The sequence below is a fragment of the Gnatocerus cornutus genome, chromosome 3, assembly GCF_029298725.1.
Source record: "Gnatocerus cornutus isolate USDA-ARS CGAHR chromosome 3, icGnaCorn1.1, whole genome shotgun sequence".
Taxonomy (NCBI): Eukaryota; Metazoa; Arthropoda; class Insecta; order Coleoptera; family Tenebrionidae; genus Gnatocerus; species Gnatocerus cornutus.
The window spans coordinates 19,140,726-19,160,242 of NC_142235.1; the positions used below are offsets into that span (position 1 = coordinate 19,140,726).

Below are 19,517 nucleotides of genomic sequence, written 5' to 3' on the forward strand. Positions count from 1 at the left end.
AATCAGTGGCGTCAATAAAAGGGAAAAACAATAACGCAATTTTATTCAAAAAACAGACAATAAAGTAACACTACCCTAGATGTTCAAAATGGCCACCATCTTGTTGAACACATAATTGTAAACGTTGCAACAATGTTTCCTTTATTGTGCCCAACACATTTTCGTTTGGACGAACTTGAACAAGTACGCCACTGATAAAAAATAAGAATTGTCAGTTTGACGTCAAACAAAAAATTTCCTTCAGTAACTCTGATTCAAACCTGCAACCTTATGCAAATTGTGCCCTGATTGGTCACATTCAAAGCCTTCCACCTCTTAAACGGTTCAAGAAAACCGGAAAAAAACTTGGAAACATTACTTTTCACGGCTGCCTCCATCACCCCTTTTTCTATGGCCGTAACGTTACCTAACACCCTGTATAGACTCGTTTCACGCAGAATTTTGCGCTGAATCCAAAAAGATCTTTATTTTTTTTGTACGTCAACAAACAACTGAGTTAGAGGCGTTTGAAACTTTGGATTGTCGCCAGAGGACCAACATTTTGGAGGTTCGAAAACGATTTTGCTCGATATCTCCAGAAATAAGGCGAATATAAAAAACCCTTTTTGAAATCGTTTTTTCGCAATTTTTGAAATGAATATTTTTTTTTACTGCTGACTGTACGCCGATGACGTAACAATAAAATTATCGTACCTATTTACCTTTGCCAAATGTGTATTTTGTAGCAGTAAAAATAGAGAGAACCGACTATTGACCTAGATAATACAACAATAAACGCAAATCTCTTAATTCTTCGACAAATTGATATTAATGGCTATGAATTTTTAAAAATATCAAGCCTGTTGTCACATGGTGTATAATTGGTTGCCTATATCGCTATTGTTAACAAAACTACAAAAGTGACATGTGAAACAGGCAACCAACCATACAGCTGTCAATCCAAGTTACAGTAGAATTTCGATTCGTCGCCTCTCACTAGTTGTTTAACAAATTGGAATTACTTCGACAGCTAGGGTGTGTTCATAAAGTGAGACGTCTGTTGGAGCATGTGACGTCAGAGTGATGTGATTAACACTCTGAGATTCGCCCTAGTGTTGTTGCGTTTATGAACGGTTTTCGTGGTTATTTAAATGTTCGACAAATAGGTACATCACCTACATACAAAAACGCAATTTTCGCGAAAATTCATGACAAAAACTATACCAAACTTCTAATATCGACATTTCGCTTATGTTTTCGAGTAAACTTAAGTTATTATACATCAGTGTACGCAGAATTTTACGCAAATTTCAAATCTGGGATTTAAATTCAGATCCGACAACAAATAACTGAGGTATGGCCGATCAAAGTTCCGGAAAGTTGATTTTCATTTTTTCTCATTTTTCGTAATTTTTAAAGTTAAATATCTCGGAAACTATTTGAGATATTGAAATGCGGTTTGCGCCATTCTTTTTCTCGGCTCATTTTACGTTAGAAAATGTTCTCAAAAGCCCAAAATTTGATAGTCGATTTTTCGCGAAAAAAAAATCCGACTCAAACGATAAAAAATTTTCATTTTTTTTATTTTTGGCCATACCTTGTAAACTATTTGTTCGATCGATCTCAAATTAGGCCACTAGATAGATTTTGAGCTCCTCTTTCGACTAATGTATAATTCAAAGCTATTAACCGTCGTTTTCATTTCGAAAACAATGATTGAAAATCACCCTAAAATGATGTTTTTAAAACAGTTTTTGGCCAATACCTGCTTTATTTATTAAGCAAACTCAACAAATGTGGGTCTCATTTTACGCAGAATTTTACGCTGAATTCAAAAATATGATAATTTTTTAATATTTGTCGATAAATAACCGAGTTATGGCCGTTTGAAATTTTGGGTTGTCGCCAGAGGGCCAAATTTTTAAAGGTTCAAAACAATTCGTGCTCGATTTCTCGGAAACTATTTCAGATATTGAGATGCGGTTTGCGCCTTCGTTTTTATTGCGATTTTTACATAAGAAATAGTTCTTTGATTTTTCTTCAGTCAAAATTTGCAAATTTTTGCAAAAATTTATGACTAAAACTATGCCAAACTTTTGATATCGTTATCTCACTAATTTTTTAAAGTAAACTAAGTTATTATACATCAGTGTACGCAGAATTTTACGCAGATGTGCAGGGATTTAAATTCAGATTCGACAACAAATAACTGAGTTATGGCTGATCCAAGTCTCGGAAAGTTGATTTTCATTTTTTCTCATTTAATAAAAATCAACGATTTTGTTTTAATTTCCTCACGTTGAAACTGCAGTTGAACCTCGAAACAGAAAACACAAATTATCACAAAACAAATTAAATACTAGAAAACCGTCTCAAAACACGAAATAGAAAACTCATTTTATCCGCAGCTGCAGAAAAATAATTCTAATTCTTATAAATTCTATTAATTCTTTGTGAAAAATGGTGAATGCGCCAGGATATTTTTTTAAAGTAGAATTTTTCCCGCCAAAAATGCACAACTTATGTGACAAAACCACAGAGGTCGCCACCATCGACCAATCCCACTAAGCGTTCTCCCTATTTCAAATTCAAACCGCTGTCAATCTCCCACCGCCAACATAACCTCAATAAACTTTCAAAAATGTCATTATCTCCTTCCGACATCCTCCAACGCCTCAAGCAACTAAAAGTATGGCAAGAAAACCAAGAAGAACTCCTCAAGAAGACCAAAAACCTCATGGACACGAACGCGAGTGCTTCAGACTACCAAACCATCGAAGGCCTCTCGGCTTTCGACTCCACCAGCGAAAACTCGCCAATTAAACCGAAAAACTGGGAAGCTCAGGTGATTTCACCCACTAAAAGCTTTAACGAACTGTTGGAAGAAAAACTGTCGCAAGATCCGGGACCTGGTAGTGTCGTCCTGAGGGAAAAAAAACCTTTTTTGAGAAAAGGGGCTGGTTTGGAGAGGTTCCGCATGAGGACGCGACCGCCGCCGAAAACCGTTCGAACGAAAAAAAGGAATAAGAGCGAGGGGGCTACTCCGTTGAGAGCGCCGGATTTGGCGATAAAAACCAAAGCGACGTGGAGCAGAGTTGAGGATTCTGGGGGCGAACACGTGAGGAAAATCAACGAAATTGTACAAACCAATAAGTAAGGCAAAAGGGGCTGTTGTTCACCTCTTTAAATTTGTTTTTAGGGCCAGTGATCAGACCCTATATGAGAAGCAGCTGGAGAAAGAACTGCTGATTTTTGAAGCCCTGGAACAGAGGGCGGACAACAGCAGTTTCTGCTCGACGAACTCCAGCGTGGTGCGTCTTTTTGGCAGCACACCAACAAAAAAACAGCCGACGATTCCTGAAGAGAAGAGAGTCCACTGGGAATCCAACAGCGAAGATGAAGACGTCATTGAAACCAACCTAGAGAAGGAAGACATTGCTGAGATTCTCCTCAGGCTGAAGAGTTTGGCGGGGAAGAAGCCGGAGCCTCCTTGTATTACCACAATTCTTTCCATTCCACGTTTATTTAGTTCGTTTTCCAGCAATCATTGAAGCTGATGAAGAGGAATGGACCACTTCTCCATCGAGCGATGACTCTTCCGTCACGTCCGCAGATCTAGAGGAGACTCTGAAGGTGGAGAAACGCGATGTCGGAATCGCCACTGAGGCCTGCTCGGCGGAAATGTGCGCGATTTGTGGGGAGAAACTCGCCAGGACTATTACAGAATACGAGAGGAGGATAAAGGAGATTATCCAGGATAAAAACAGGATGGTGGAGCTAAAAGAGCAATTGGAACAGAAAGAACGGGAGTTTTTAAAGAGGAAACGGGAGTTCGAGGACGAGAAGCAGGAGCTGCTTTTCGAGGTGGAGACCGAGAAGAAGAAGCTATCCAAGGAAAAACACGTTTTTCAGATGTACGTGTCCCAAATTCACGAATTTTCATTAAAACATTAAAACAAACTTTCTAGGAACATGAAGGACGCGCAAAACCGCCCCAACAAAAAAGAACGCCAAGAAATCAGCCACTTAAAACAAGAAGTGGCTGATCTAACCGAAACTCTAAAACTGAAAGAATCCAAGAATGGAATGACGCAAGCCAGACTCCGCAACCAAATCAAACAACTAGAAAAAGAAAACTCGAATTTAAAAGACGAAGTTGAGAAGTTAACTAAGGAGAACGCGAAACTCGCAGCGACGCACAAGTTGAACCGGAAGTCCGGCGACTCTAAGATTCTTCACGAAATCAATAAGAACGTCTCGAAATTGACACAGGAATCGAAAAAGAGTGGTAAGAAAGTGGAGGAAGAACCGAAAACGTGGAAACGAAAGGATGAGAATGAGGCTCCAAGCAGACTGGACACTGAGGACTCGTTTTTGGAGATGGGGGCCCAAGATCTGGAGGCACAATATGAGAGCACGTTTAGGAGCCAATCGTCTAGAACAAGCGGTAATTAGCATCGCGAAAAAATTAGGTCTAAACTCCTTTTTTTAGATAAAGTGGAGCGAGTTCGAGACGATGGAACTAAAGAAATTAAGTACACAAATGGTAACGTTAAAATCGTATCGCCTGATGGGAATTCCATCACCATTCAGTACTTCAACGGCGACCAACAAGAAACTAGTTTACTTGATGGTACAGTCCGGTACTACTTTTCTAGTAAAAATATCCGCCAAACGACCTTCGCGGATGGTTTAGAAGTTGTCGAGTTCCCCGAGTACGTATTCAGGCAACAGTAGTTCAAACGTGTCTAATTTTGTTTTTTATTTATTTTAGAGGAGTTGTGGAAAAGCGGCACACCGATGGTAGATGTGAAGTGACTCTTTCCGATGGCGTAGTTCAAACGACCTTTCCTGACGGAAGTCAAGAAACAATTTACACTGACGGCTCAGTAGTCAAGATCACCAGAGGTGGAGAAAAAATACTACTCCTGACCAATGGGCAAAAAGAAATTGAAACAAAAGAATACAAAGTGGGTGTTTAGAACTACTGATTTAGATAATTGTTTGGTTTTGTAGAGACGCGAGTACCCTGATGGAACGGTGAAAATTCTCTACCCTGATGGTACTCAAGAGACGAAGTACGCGAATGGACGAGTTAGGATCAAAGACAGGACCGGAACGCTCGTTTTAGACACGCAATCGTAGTTTTTAAGTCGTTTTTATTTATTTATTTCGTACTAAAAAGATGCAATAGAGTGGTGACACTCACTTCCCACTTTGTATCCTCTGAATGGCATCCAAAGCGGCGGTTTCTTTAGCAATTTGAATGCTCTCGCCCCAGCCGATTCCCAGCAGTTTCTTATTATTGTACAATCCAACTTGATAATTCGCCAAAATTGTGTTCACCGCCGACTGATGACAGAGCCGAGGTTCAATCTCAGTGACTCCCCGTTCTTTGAGCAAATTCGTTAAATATTCGAGAGGTTTCTCAGGATTCCAAATATCCGTGACTTCTTTTCCTGTTAACTGAGACAGAAGGAAGTCTTTTACGAACAGCTCTGCTCTTTCTAGGTTTTGAGAGGTTTTGAGAGCCGCCACGACTGCTTTAAACGTGTCGGCGAGTGTTGCGTTTTCAACTGGGAATTCGGCTGTGAAAATGATGTCTTTGAGCCCCAGATGAGAAGCCACGTGTGCCAGCATGTCGACTGTGGTAAGGTGGTCGTACAGAGCGGCTACTACATCTGGGGGGTGTTTCTTGCTCAACTCCTTTTGGAGATAAGTGGAGATAAGCTGGTCCCCTTCTTTTATCAACTGGCGATTGCTTGGAATTTCCTCAAAAGGCAGTCCTTTCTCCTTCGCTTGATCTTCTTGGGAAACAACGTAGGAGCGATGCGTGAGAGCCTGTTTTAGGACGTTTTTATCGAAGTCTTCTCCAAGACGTTTACCAAAAGCAAAGATTTCAGCTTCGTAATTCCACTCCAAGAAGGTTGATCGGGGTTGTGGGGGCTCCTCCCCGATTTGCTGCCGACGCTTGTACAACTCGTGGAGCGTGGGGGCCACCCAACGCTTTATATTTCTAGTCTCTGAAAGGGGTTGTGATAAAACGAGGTTATGTTAGTCGCGCTTCACTTACCGCACATCTGCGAGGTTTTCAGTTGTTGAAATAGGACCCTGGAGGCCACGCGGAACGTCTGACGGTAAATCGACATTGCTGGATCCGTATTAATAACCAATTTCGTTAGTTTTTCCAGAAATCAAAAAGTGGGGTTAGTTGAAATGACAGGTTCCATGGTGATGTGGTTAAGATCCCAATACCGGCTTCGTTGCCGACAATAATAAAATACCGGTGACAAGGAAATTAATAAAAAAAAATCTCGTTCTCCTTTAAACGTCTTTATAAAAATATGTATGCTCTCAATCAACAAAATACACAAATCATCCTGCCAAATATCGCGTAAATTAAGTAACTGCAATGAGAACTGGTTAGTAATGTAAAACTTTTAAGTAACAATGTGTTAAGTAATTCAATAATACCATTCTAAAAATTGAAAGCCACGTCGTTATACTTAAAATATTTAAAGAGTCATCAATGAAGGCACATTAAATACTTCGCAAAATGAAACACTTCAGAATAAATACTTTTAACTAACGTGACCAAGTAATATCACTCTAAGGCTGTTTCTAAGTACTTTATATACTTATTGGCTACTATACTGAGGTCTACCAGCGAGCTCTAATAAGTACCGGTCAGGATGATCTAGCCAATCATCAGCGCTTAATTTCACGCAACGCTGTCGTTCTGCTTCTTTGACTTCCCATTTCTTCACTGCTAGTTGTTGTTCGCGACTGATTGGATCACCACAGCCCCATACTTCGATACGTGTTAAGGTATACGGGATTTTCTTAAACTCCATCTAAAGTTCAGGATTATAAAAAAAAAACTGTTTTAATATGTGGTGATACCTTTTCGAATCCGCCATCCACTATAATGACGGGCTTCCGGGGATCTTTTCCGGCTCTTAATCCATAAGGATAACCTCTCACTGCGGTGTTTAAATAAAGAGTTTTCGGGCCTTTTTCCAGTAAAGAAAACCTAAAAATTTTCCTTTTTGCAACTGATAAGTTAAAAGTACAATTTTACTTCGGTAAGAGTTGTATAATCACGGAATCTTCACCACCCCAATAGTGATTAGACTCCCTCCATTCATTCGCCGATGCAAGACAAAACAAATGACCGTCTTCGGACTTGAGTAGACATAAAGTTGGTCCTTTGTAAGCCAAAACGTGGTGTAAAAATCTGTTCGCTCCTAAACCGTGCTCGTCAGAGTCGTACAGAACCACCCAATGTGAAGGCACAGAACACAAGAGTTTTGCAAGAAATGCGGTACTTGAAAGACCCACGCCACTGTTATTGGGGGAGTGAGCTTTCTGTGGTCGAGAGAAAACGGGGGGCAGAGCGCCGGCCAAGAGCCAGGACATGCTCATGTGAAGGAGATGGGGCTGCTTTTGGGTGAACGGGGGAGGGTGCTCCAAGACGGGGGTGGCGAGCTCCAAACCTAAAAAACGCAAATTCAGTTAGTGAGAGTTGACAGTGCGACCAACATGAATAAAAAAATAAGGCCTCTTCGCGTTTCTTTAACCCTTTAACTGTTGTAAACGTATACAGGGCTTGAGGAGTCATTTATTTAACCGTGTAGAAGTTGAGACAAAAGATGATGAGAATATAAAACTGAAGTACACTAAAAATTTACAGGGGGTTCCATTTATAAAAATCTGGTCATCACGTATAAATAAATACGTTTACAACAGTTAAAAGGTTCAATATTAATAAATTCAGTCTATTTTATCACTCATATGTTGAAAAAGTCAACGTTCTGTTGTTGCAGACTTGCTAATTAGCGAAAAATTTATCGACCAAGTGCGAATAAAGGAACTAATTTTCTTGCACTTGACTACGAGCACGTTTCTAATTAAGCTAAAAATAATAATATTGATAAGGCACCAGTAAGTGGTTTTGCGGCGAATTATCTCATTAATTTACATTTACGCCAAGAACTCAATTTTGGCTCAATCAATCGGAATTTATCAGTACTTGAAATCATCGACGCAGCTCAAATCAAATGAGATTTTTAATCCGCGGAACGATAAAAACACCAAAAAGCACAGTCACTGCGTTATCTGCATGGTGTGGCTTACAATGATATAAGCTTTGGTTTTTATGACTCCATGGAATGTGCATAACAGTGATATCAGAAATAATCATTCTGCAATCACGTGCTCGCCTCAATTTCCCGTTTTTACCTTCTTTGAAGTTATCCATTGCTAGACCTATAGTTAAAAACTCGTTATCTCTGATCCTAACTAACTCAAAGTTGGTAACTTCACTCACCCACAGCTGGATTAGATTCCGAATCTTCCAAAGTCCGGTACGAGGTGGCCAAGGAATGAACAACGTAACGATGCAAAGGTAACAGGAGTCTAGGGCAGTTAGCAGCAAGCCAATGCGAGACGAATTGAGCAGACAGTTGATTTTTAGTATGAAAGCAACTATCAACAACAGACTTCAAAGTTTTGCTTATTGAAAGACACATTTGGGGGCCCTCTGAGTAATGATCCATACTGACATGGTAGGCACACATCAGCAACGAGCGGAGGCCCTCTGGAGTTATCGTGTCGCTATTCGTATCTTCGCTGAAGTTTGAAAACATTTTAACGAAAGTGTCTCGCACCAAATCATCATCCAGAATCTACAAAAAACGAGTTAAAGGGGGCGATTTTTGGGGCGACTCACCCCAAGGTATCGTTCGCATTGTTGCTTGAAGTTGTGCGTGTCTATAAAACTGTTTTTGCATTTGGCTGAGTTGTGGAAATAATTGAAGAGTTTCTCGGCGAGGATGACGTACCGGGCAAAGAGATATTTCTGGAAATTTGCGATTTTAGAAGACAAAGGGGCCTGTTGGGTACTCACCGTAAATACTGATAATGTGATCCCTCGCACACCTTCCTCTTCAGAGCTCTTTTCGGTCAAAATCTGCGAATCAAATTTGCGAATTTTAAAAATCGCGCGGTTTCGTTACCAACTTAATGCATAAAACTGAAAACATAACCAACAAATCGGGAGTACTACGCGTTAATTATTCGCTTTTATTGCGTCAGATAATTAAAAAGCGCCCATAAAACCCACCTTGGCCAATTTTTCCACTGGGAGTAAGGGGCTGGGGGCCTCCGATGGGCCCTCATTGTCGGACACCGTCCTCGACACACTTTTCCTGGAGCCCTGGGACGTCGGCGTGGAGTCTCCTGATCGACTGTTGGAGCCATGGCCGTGGTGGTTCCCCATTTCACAACGAAATTCGTCAACGAGTCATTTTTCTTAACCACCCTGCTTACACGACTTTGACGTCGTTGGTATGACTGGCTAAACAAAACAAGGATCGCCACCAACTGCGCGGCGCGAAAAACACCAGGGAAATCAATGCGAGGAAAGCGGATTTTTCCGTTACTTTAATTAATATCAATAAATCGTGGAATTCACGGTATATACGACTTACAAATTCGCCAACGCTTTATCTTATCGTTATCACAAACAATACGATAATATCACCTTATCACAATTTAATTAAAACGAATTAGTTTTATTTCGTCCCACAAATTCGTCTCATTATAGAATTCTGAAAATTTGTACATTCAAAAAACGGATTCTTGGTAAGAAGTCTTAAAAATCTCATTAATGTAGTATCAAAACTAACTAAATTACAGCATTTTTTGGAAAATTTTAGATTTTGAATTTTCACTCAACCCGAAAAATCACTACTGGTTCTAAATTTCTGAAATTTAGTACTCATTATAGGTTTTTTAAGTAGTACGTCTACAAAATGTTATTGGCCTAACATGAAAACTGTCCGATTTACAGAATTTAATAGAAAATTCAAAATTTTTATTTCGTCCCACATATTAAAAATTTTAAAATTCTTCCTTCTCATTCTACAATTCTGAACATTTGTACATTCCAAAACGGATTTTAAGTAAGAAGTCCACAAAATTTTAATAGTGTAGTATGAAAACTGATCAAATAACGCCATTTTTTTGAAAATTTTGAAGTTAAAATTTTCTCTTAGGTATCCTGAAAAATTCTAAAATTCTCATTTCTGTCTCGAAAATTCTGAAATTTAGTCCACTTATTAAACGCTTTCAAGATAGTAAGTTCACAAAATTTTATAGACCTGACGTAAAAACTGTCGGAATTACAAAATTTAATAGAAAATTCAAAATTTCCAGTTCGTTCTACAAATGAAATTTTCTAAAATTCAGAAAATTAGTACACTTAATAAACGGAGCTTCAAGAAGAAGTTAAAAAAGGTTGCATTAGGGTAACATAAAAAACTGACTGAAAATTTTGAAGTTGACATTTTTTCTTGTACCGAAAAGTCCTAAAATTTTAATGTCTGTTTCTAAAATTCTTCAATTTAGTAGATTTATAAAACACTGAACAAAACAAGGAGCGTCACCAACTGCACGGCGCGAAAAACACCAGGGAAATCAATGCGAAGAAAGCTGATTTTTCCGTTACTTTAATAAATATCAATAAACCGTGGAATTCACTGTATAAACCACTTACAAATTCACCAACGCTTTATCTTATCACAAACAAAACGATAATATCACCTTATCACACTATAATTAAAACGAATTAGTGCTTTTTCTTCCCTTTTTTGGATCTGGTTTTGGTCGGTTCGGGGCCAACAGTTATGGTGCCTCCCGCTATATCCTCGCGGTCCTCAGACTTCTCAATGACCTTAAGAATAATAAGAGTTAATGAATTTATAAATAATTATCCAAACCTGTTGGGCGTCAATAAAAAACATCAAGTCGCGCACTTGCTCTTTCAACTCCGTAATTTCCTTATCTCTGCTCGCTTTTTCTTCTTCTAATTGCGCCACTTTGGTCTGCCATTGCTGCTGGTTGTTCCTCAACGCTTTTCCCAACTGCCTCTCTTCACCCAGTTCGCTTAAACTCGCGTTTAGCCTGCAAAAATCAAGATTCAAATTTCACGCCTCAGAATTAAGTAAAATTTTTCTCCACCATACTTAGTACTCTGCTGAAACAGTTTCTTCTCCAATCCTGTCTTCTCCTTGCTCAAAGCCGCGATTTTCGCCTGCATCTCCTTGTTTAATTCAGTCAAATTCGTCAATTCCGACCTCATCTCCTGATTTTCCACAAAATACAAATTCTCCAGCCTACAAAAAACGACAGTTCTCCACCTCCAACCCCCTTAAAACTCACTGAGCCAATTTCTCCTCAAAATACAGCCGCTGCTCCTCCAACTGCGACGTCAACAAATAAGTGAATTCAAGCTGTACCGAATCAACTTTCTCCTGAGCGCACTCGGCTTCAGAAGGGGGCCCTTCTGAAGGTACCAATTTCCCATCCGCTTTGTTCTGGAGAAGCCGGTGTACGAAATTATCGCCCTTATAATCCCACACTCTGTGCGACCCCAATTGGAGGGCGTAGCAATGACCGGATTCTCGATAATGAAGAGCGGCGTGGCCCCCTTGGTACCGCCCGCAGCCCACATGACCGCAAATTAAACAGATCCATAACGCGTCGACGGACTGTGCGACTTTCCCGCATTGCTCGCATTCTGAACTTGCGGCTTGTTCAGGGCTTTGCACGCAACGACAGACGGGGCAGGTGGAGTCGCCCCATTGCTCGAGACAGTTGGCGTGGAACGCGTGGTTGCAGAGGATTGTGAGGACACCATCAACAGATTCGTCCATGCGCTCTGAAATTTTTCGGTTATTTGGGTTTTTGGGGTGATTGGAGAGGTACCGAGACAGACGGGGCAAATTGGGAGCTCCGTGTGGCCCGGTGGGGGCACCCCATCATGGGCCCATTCCACTCGCGACACCCACACAATGCGACAGATGTTGTCAGGTTCCAAACTGTTGAAGGGCCCCCCGTTGAAGGTGAGGTAGAACTCCATAGCAGACTCGTGGGTCCTGAAACTACGCACCAATAAAGGGGGGCAGCGAGGGGTTAGTCTCCCTAAGAAATCGGTGTATAAGTCTTAGGAAATCAGGGAAAATCACTAAGAAATCAGGGGAAATCAAGGGAAATCACTAGGAAATCTAGGAAATCAAAGGAAATCACTAGGAAATTAACCCCTTGGGGGACAGCCAGGGGAAACTTACGTCAAAAGCGCCATGTATTGGTTGGGGACTGAATCCCTCAGGACTCTTATGTGGGCGATTTCCGCATGACAAGGCGCGGTGAAGGCGAGCAAGTCGTGACAAGTCATGGAGGTTGGTACCCCCAACAAACACAACGTTAGGGCCTCCTTGCGGTCACTCAAAACACTAAATTTCAGTTAATTACATATAGAACTATATGTTAACACTCACTCTTCCTTGTAGAGATGTAAAATCCCTTTTGTTATCTCCACGAAAGGGTTCCCACTGAAAAACCCAATTTCCGTCTTTGCTTCCTCCACTTCTTTCTCGTTCAAAGGAGTAGATTCCCTCGAGCACACTGGTAACAACCCCCAATCTTCACGAGGGCTTTCTAACCGACTTGGAAACGTTTCCACGCTGATATCATGCGACTTTCGCTGGTTTTTTGGCTTGGGGTTGTTCGAAGCTGCCTCATCTCCAGAGTCTGGAATTTTTAGTGAGAAACCATAAAAATAGTTGCGCTGTTTTACCTTCACTGGGGTCGTTTACTTCCACTCGTAGGACACATTTCGAGACTAATTCAGACATGATTTCACATCACAAGTAATTGTAAATACACAAATAACGTTTGACGTTTGATTGACAGATGAAAGACGTTGACGTTTCGGGGGATAGATACAACAGAGGCGGCTTCAGAATTATGCGGCCCGCGAAAGAATTGTGATTTGCCTTATAATTTCAATTTTTATCGTTTATTTAAACGTGTGTTATCATAAGTTTGCTCTACTTTCATAATGTTTATTTGTTATTGCGTATTTACTTACTTTTACTTATCAGTTGTAAATTTTGACCCGATTTTTAATAGTATTTTCAATTAATCTTCATCAGCAAAATAAAAATTTCTAAAATTTGTGTCTTTTGGTCTAAAATTTTGTAATTCGGGGTAATCATTAAGTGAGCTGGTCGACTAAAAAAATCTAGAGATTTTAGAATTAATTAATTAGCTTCTACGCATGCCACAGTTGCGTCAAGGTCAAACGTTTATTGCTGCCAATTGTTACCAATAAAAATACTAGGGGCTGCTGTCAACTTTGATTTTTAATGGGTTTCGGTTGCAAGTATCTACTTTGACAGTTGTAATCTTGAGAAATGTCAGAAAAACGATAACAAAATAGGTAGCAAATTAAGTTAAACTAATAAAAAATGTAAAAGTTTTACTAATAAAACCATAAAACCAAGCCTACAGTTTTTATTTGCAACAAATTCACGACTGATGAACAAACCTATGAAAGCTCCCGGCAGAATTCCGCAAAAGCTCCTCCTTCGTGCCAAACTGCGCCACTTCCCCATTTTCCATCACCAGAATCTTGTCGGAATCCATTACTGTGTCCATCCGATGCGCGATTGTTAAAACCGTCGCGTTCCGAAATCGTCTCCTGATCGTAGCTTGGATGAGTTCATCAGTGGTCAAGTCAACATTGGCAGTAGCCTCATCAAGAACCACAATTTTGGCGTTTTTCAAAACAGCTCTCACAAGACATAACATCTGGCGTTGGCCAACACTAAAATTAGCCCCGTTTTCAAGAATCGCACTCTCTAAACCTGAGGGCAAATTTGTCACCAAAGTTTTGAGTTTCACGTCTTCCAAGACGCTCCACAGGTGGTCATCTGCGAATTCGTCCAAAGGGTCGAGATTCCTCCGGAGGGTGCTTAAGAAAAAAACGGGGTCTTGGGGTATCACTGCTATTCTAGACCTCAAAGTCTTCAAAGGTATTGATTTAGTGTCAACCCCATCGATTAGTATTGCCCCATTGAAGGGGTACAAGCGCAGCAATGAAGAAATGAGAGACGATTTCCCCGCCCCAGTCCTACCAACTATCCCGATTTTTTCCCCAGGCTTGATCTCCAAATTAACATGTTTCAACACGAAAGGTTTGTCGATGGAATACTGCATTGACACGCCGCTGAAGACGACGTGACCGCAACCAGGCCACGCGTCTGAAACCTGAAGATTTCCAACATCCTCCTCGAGTTCGAGGTCTGAGTATTCAAGAACACGTTCCACTGAGGTTAGTTGAGAACCGAGTTCGCCGTGGAGTCGCATTACGAACTGGGCTGAGGTGCACAACAGAAGACTTTGAGTTATCGCCAATCCAACATCTCCCACTAGAGTATCTAGAAGAAAGAAGTTGAAGGGGTGAGTTTCTGGGATTTTACGCACTTTCAAAGAGGAGTAAAGTGAAGATAACCACCGCAGTGTACAGAGTGCAGATAATCTCAATCCAGTAACAATAAGCGAATTGGATTGACCACTCCAAGAACTGCACTGCGTTGAAGCGGTTTTGAAACTCCTCGAAATCTGATAAAGTCTTCGTTTGGGCTGATAACGCCTTGATGGTGGTCAATCCTTGGATAGTAGCCGAGACGTGGGTAAGAAGAGGACTCCTCCCTAAAACTCACGCGTTATTATTCCTCTTTTCACGGTTTTTACCTACTGGTAGAAGCAAACTTCTTCAACTTCTTAATAACCGGAGAGAAATACAACAAGAAGCAGTAGAAAAGTACGTACAAAATAACAGTAGGAACAAGAATCCAATAGTTGACAACAATCACAACCACACAAACTCCGAAGACCACGAAGAAGTGTTGAGCTAGAAAAAACAAGTTCCGAGGGATCGCCTCATCGATGATTCCCATGTCTGCAGAAAACCTGTTAAGAATCCTCCCCGATGAGTGGTGATTGAAGAACTTCATCGAGGCGTGAAGAACTTTGTTGAATAATCCCTCGTGAAGATTCCTGGAGGATTTGGTGCAACATCTGATGAACACCCACGTGGTGAAGTGGGACATTACCACCACCCCAATAAGAAGTCCGCTAAAGACATACAAACAGTTGAAATCTGTGAAAAAAGACCGCACTACTGGAGGTAACGCGTAGCTGTCTTCCTCCACGTTGACCCAGAAGGATAAGAACAAATCAGAGGCCGTCATAAGGAGCTGCGATGATAAAAAGAGGACGATTTGGGTGAAGCCGAAGAACCAATGTCCGGAAGACAGTACGTAGCTCTTGTACAAATTCGCGTTTTTTTCCGAATGATCCTCTTTAACCTCCTCTTCGACGAGGTCTTGGAAGTCACCACAAGTTTCCACGTGCTTCTCTTCATACCTCCGTACCGACGTCCCGACCAAACCCTCGAGATCTTCGTAGCGTCCGGAGGATTTAACTCGACCGTTTTCAAGGAGGTAAATCCGATCCATGCTGCGAAGAAACCGCACCTGGTGGGTCACCAGCACCACGCTTTTATCTTTTAAGTACCCCAAGACGCATTCCGTGAATATTTGAGTGGCGACTGCGGCATCCACGGCAGCTAGAGGATCATCCAGGAGGTAAACATCCGCGTCTCTATACACAGCTCTTGCTAAGTTGAGTCTTGATTTTTGTCCTCCACTTAACATAACTCCGCGTTCTCCGACTAGCGTGTTGTCGCCGTAAGGGAAGGAGGAGAGGTCGTGTTCAAGCGCGCAGATGCGAAGAACTGTGTGGTACTTCTTCAGGTTGAAGGGGTTTCCGAACAAGATGTTGTTTTTGATGGTGGCGGAGATGATCCATGGTTCTTGGGATGCGTACGATATGGTACCTCGAACGTTTAAAGTACCACCAACTCGTTGGGTTTCTTGTAGTACCGTTTGGAGGAGAGTTGATTTTCCGCTTCCGGCGGTACCGACAATAGCTACAGTTTCTCCTTGAAGAAGTTGGAAGTTGATGTTGCGTAAAGTGGTTTTGGACGAGCTCAACTCCCAAGATGAAGTGAGATTAGTAGCGATAATCCCACACTGTGGTTGGTCCTCCACTTCTTCATTTAACTCCTTTTGGTGCGAAAGTAAATAGGCTTGAATCCTACCAATGGAGGTTTTGATTTCCGAAATTTGATTAACCCCAGTGATGGTGAGTTGCAAGGAAGTCTTAATAATATCGTACGTGGTGATGACCATAAAGACCATCTGGGGTGACAAAGGATTTCCTCTAAGAACCAGAAGAACAATGAAAATGTAGACCGGAAGCTTGTGTAAATAAAACGTGAAAGTTACATTCGCGGTTTGAATGTGATTGGAATGCGCAATGTGCTTCAATTCAAGTCTAAAAACAACGAAATTAATCACAGTTTTGATGGACTAGGAGTGCCAACCTTCGAACTCCTTCAATCAACTTAGAAAATGGTTTTTCCCAGGTGTAGATCTTAATGGTTTGGATGCCTGAAATGATATTGTTTGTGATGCGGATCCTCTGATCTGCCTGGTTCGCCACGTTCATTCTACTGGAGGCGATGATTTTGACCATAAAGTCTGAAATACTCAGATAAAAAACAAAGATAATCCCTCCAAAGCTCATTTTTCCTGCAGAGAATTTTTGGAGGCGCCAAATTTAAAATGCGGCTGGGTGATTGGTCCACTCGTTAAAAAGTACAGTTGGCAGCACAAGCGTTTGACCTTGATGCAACTCTGACATGCGTAGAAGTTAATCGTCCACCATTTAATTTCTTTCTTTTAGACAAAATCATTAAATAATTGATTAATTGGAGATTTGGTACACTCAGCTTTGACAACCTGTTGACCTCTAAAGTCGCTACATTCAGTTTTCCCCTAATTTTCTCTCCAAAAAAATTAAAAGCCTGATTTACACCCATGAATTTTCTAAAATTTACACAGGAGAGTGGACTGATAGCAATGATCTAAAAACACTATTTTTCCTGCGTAGAATTTATTGTAGGCGCCAAATTTAAAATGCGGCAGTGTGATTGGTCCACTCGTTAAAAAGTAAAATTGGCAGCAGCCTTAGCTATTTTGGTCGGTAACAGTTGGCGGCAAAAACGTTTAACCTTGGCGAAACTCTGACATGCGTAGAAGTTAATCATCCACAATTTTGTTTCTTTCTTTTAAACAAAATCTTTAATTAATTGATTAATTGGAGATTTGATACACTCAGCTTTGACCACTTGTAAACATCAAAAGTCGCTACATTCAATTTCCCCAAATTTTTTCCCTAAAGAATTGAAAGCCTGATTTACACACAAAAATCTGCGAAAATTTACACATGAGAGTGCACTGATAGCAATGGGCTCTAAGGACTATTTTGGTTACGAAGAATTTTTTTAGGCGCCAAATTTGAAACGCACCTTTATGATTGGCCGATTAGCAGAGCGAGTTACACAAAATGTTGATTTATTTTTTTTTGTAAACTCCAGCAGTGTCAAACGAAAACTGTCACAGTTATTACATTTTGAAATTAGTAAAAATTTTTGAAATTTGGTACCCAGAACTTGGACAACTTGTAAACATCAAAATTCGCTACATTCAGTTTTCTCTTAATTTTCTCCCTAAAGAACTGAAAGAATTTTCGAAAATTTACACACGATAGTGAGACTGATAACAATAACTATTTTTCCTGCCGAGAATTTTTGGAGGCGCCAAATTTAAAATGCACCTCTGTGATTGGTCGTTTAACCGAGCAAATTACACGAAATGGTATTTTTTCTGTTAACTCCAGGAGTTCCTGTAGAATGTCAAACAAGAATTGTCAGTAGTCAAATTGTCACCAAATATTAAAAGCAGCAGCAATAAACTTGAAAAAACTTGTCCGGTGCTTATGGCGCCATCTATTATTCAAAATTGGCATCTAGCCATTACAGGTATCTAACTTAGCCTTTTCAAACCCCGCTAATTTCTAAAACTGCTCCTTTGTAATTCGGTAAATTCTCTGCAGGAAGAATGCCGCATAGATACGTACATTGAAGAATTAGGAATCCTGCAAGAACAACAGTACCAACAGTACCTTCAAATCCGTACCAAACATAAAGAAGATACGTAAAAACGACGATTTTGATGGTACCCACCCATATCAAATGAACGTACGATAGAGACTTCTCAAATTTGTCGACGTCGTTGGAAATCAAATTGACCAATTTCCCCAGTGTAACTTTCTGAAGAGTTACCTTCTTCATTTTTAACACGTTGCGATAAATAAGAGAAGAACAAGAAGTGCGAAGTTTGATACCTGTAGAGATAGTTACCGCAATGAAGTACCGTACAATATAGACTCGGATCAGTGTGGCTAGCACTAGTACCGCTCCATAGAAGTACGCTTGTTGTTTACTAACTGCAGTTTGATTCGGTACGAAATAGTCGAGAAGTTTGCCTAAATAGACAGGTTGGACGATTCTAAAACGCGTACTTTTAAAAAGAAAAGGAAAATTTCCCAACTTACGTAAAAGCGACGTCTGCTGAGAAGAAAATGACGCCGTAGAAAGCAAATTCGAAGCCGAAAGCTCTCGTTATTGCTCTGGTAAGAGAGGGATTTTTACGTGGTAATTCTTCTTTCCATAGTCGCTCCATTTGGTTTCCTAGGGTATTCGCTGCGTGGTTTTTCACAGGGACCACGAAGGTGTTCTCGATGTCTTCGTTTTTCCGGAGCTTCCAGACTAGTGGTACTTGCCAGCTAGAACCACCAAGTTATATAATATGAAGGTTTGAAACTGAAGTTTTACAAGAAGAAAAGGCGTGAGAGGATATTTGCAGCATCTTTCGGATGTTGTTCTTCTTTGGGCATTTTGAAAGTGTTCAGTTTTAACACTGGTGGTACCTACTTGATAACGCTAGCTGTATGTTTTTATGGGGTTAAGTACTTCCTTATTGTAATATAAATCAGTGGTTGATTAGATATAAACTTACCTACTTTTTAAATACCACTTTCTCCTGGTACTTTAGTTCTTAACATACAGGATGTTCATAAATGTTTCTAGCTTCAAGGGTGGCTCTGGAATTCCTGTCTGATATACACAATAATTTAATTAAAATTAACCCTTTAACTGTTGTAAACGTCTGTACATTATACGTCTTGACATTTTTCTCATAAACTACAAAAAAAGAGAATTCGAAATTTTACTTTTATTTTTTTTACTCTTTTGTTTCCAATTTTTTTAAGCATGCTTTGGAATGGTAAAAATTCAATTTTATTATATGAATCTTTTATAAACAAATTTAGAGATCTAATAGAAATAAAAAAAATATCAAAAAATTTTGTGGAAATATATTTTTTTTTGAAAAATCAAGATACTTCAGAAATGATACAAGGTTATAATTTAAATAAACCGAAATACAGACATTTTTTTAATTTACTCTGATTATACACGTAAACGGAGCGGATGATTGGTATTGTAGCTCACTTTTGATTAGAAAGCTATACTTAATAAAAATTAGTACAACAATCAATAATCGTAACTTTCCTACATTAAAATCGCCCTTTTAGTTTTGTCGACAAACTATGACACTCCACGCCCTAAATAAAATGTTCGTTATGGGAAAAATCTTCTCCATAACACCACCGGAAACAACAATCGCCGAAATTTCTTTATCACAAAAACTTTATTCAAT

General features: G+C 40.2%; 5 protein-coding genes across 6 annotated transcripts; 1 reads left to right on the top strand and 4 right to left on the bottom strand.

Moving 5' to 3' along the window:
• The first annotated feature begins 2,540 nt into the window (after positions 1–2,540).
• Positions 2,541–5,128, top strand: Sas-4 (spindle assembly abnormal 4). Its single transcript, XM_088031667.1, has 7 exons — positions 2,541–3,132; positions 3,179–3,471; positions 3,521–3,893; positions 3,948–4,426; positions 4,472–4,694; positions 4,754–4,949; positions 4,996–5,128. Exons 1-7 carry the CDS (start codon positions 2,621–2,623, stop codon positions 5,122–5,124), a joined length of 2,205 nt encoding a protein of 734 aa, XP_087887793.1. The 5' UTR covers positions 2,541–2,620; the 3' UTR covers positions 5,125–5,128.
• On the bottom strand, positions 5,122–6,242 carry mRpL44 (mitochondrial ribosomal protein L44). The gene is made up of 2 exons (XM_088031672.1): positions 6,053–6,242; positions 5,122–6,002 (listed from the first exon to the last, which is right to left on the bottom strand). The coding sequence occupies exons 1-2, from the start codon at positions 6,126–6,128 to the stop codon at positions 5,185–5,187; spliced, it is 894 nt and encodes a 297-aa protein (XP_087887798.1). The 5' UTR covers positions 6,129–6,242; the 3' UTR covers positions 5,122–5,184.
• Positions 6,243–6,296: 54 nt separating this feature from the next.
• LOC148177814 (uncharacterized) lies at positions 6,297–9,379 on the bottom strand. 2 transcript variants are annotated; one of them, XM_088031669.1, is made up of 8 exons: positions 9,104–9,379; positions 8,888–8,950; positions 8,711–8,839; positions 8,309–8,666; positions 8,221–8,247; positions 7,061–7,475; positions 6,883–7,012; positions 6,297–6,833 (listed from the first exon to the last, which is right to left on the bottom strand). In XM_088031669.1, exons 1-8 carry the CDS (start codon positions 9,257–9,259, stop codon positions 6,618–6,620), a joined length of 1,494 nt encoding a protein of 497 aa, XP_087887795.1. In that variant the 5' UTR covers positions 9,260–9,379; the 3' UTR covers positions 6,297–6,617. The 2 variants fall into 2 exon arrangements, with proteins under 2 accessions (XP_087887795.1, XP_087887796.1); XM_088031670.1 differs by lacking the exon at positions 8,221–8,247 and having other exon boundaries at positions 9,104–9,377.
• A 1,079-nt stretch (positions 9,380–10,458) lies between these two features.
• On the bottom strand, positions 10,459–12,779 carry LOC148177815 (BRCA1-associated protein). Its single transcript, XM_088032443.1, has 8 exons — positions 12,620–12,779; positions 12,321–12,573; positions 12,111–12,275; positions 11,749–11,924; positions 11,203–11,701; positions 11,007–11,156; positions 10,761–10,944; positions 10,459–10,714 (listed from the first exon to the last, which is right to left on the bottom strand). The coding sequence occupies exons 1-8, from the start codon at positions 12,675–12,677 to the stop codon at positions 10,610–10,612; spliced, it is 1,590 nt and encodes a 529-aa protein (XP_087888569.1). The 5' UTR covers positions 12,678–12,779; the 3' UTR covers positions 10,459–10,609.
• Positions 12,780–13,161: 382 nt separating this feature from the next.
• Positions 13,162–18,947, bottom strand: LOC148177816 (putative multidrug resistance-associated protein lethal(2)03659). Its single transcript, XM_088033405.1, has 9 exons — positions 18,632–18,947; positions 18,352–18,582; positions 17,875–18,305; positions 16,277–16,433; positions 14,585–16,227; positions 14,311–14,538; positions 13,361–14,264; positions 13,308–13,329; positions 13,162–13,230 (listed from the first exon to the last, which is right to left on the bottom strand). Exons 1-9 carry the CDS (start codon positions 18,691–18,693, stop codon positions 13,162–13,164), a joined length of 3,747 nt encoding a protein of 1,248 aa, XP_087889531.1. The 5' UTR covers positions 18,694–18,947.
• Between the last annotated feature and the right edge of the window lie 570 nt (positions 18,948–19,517).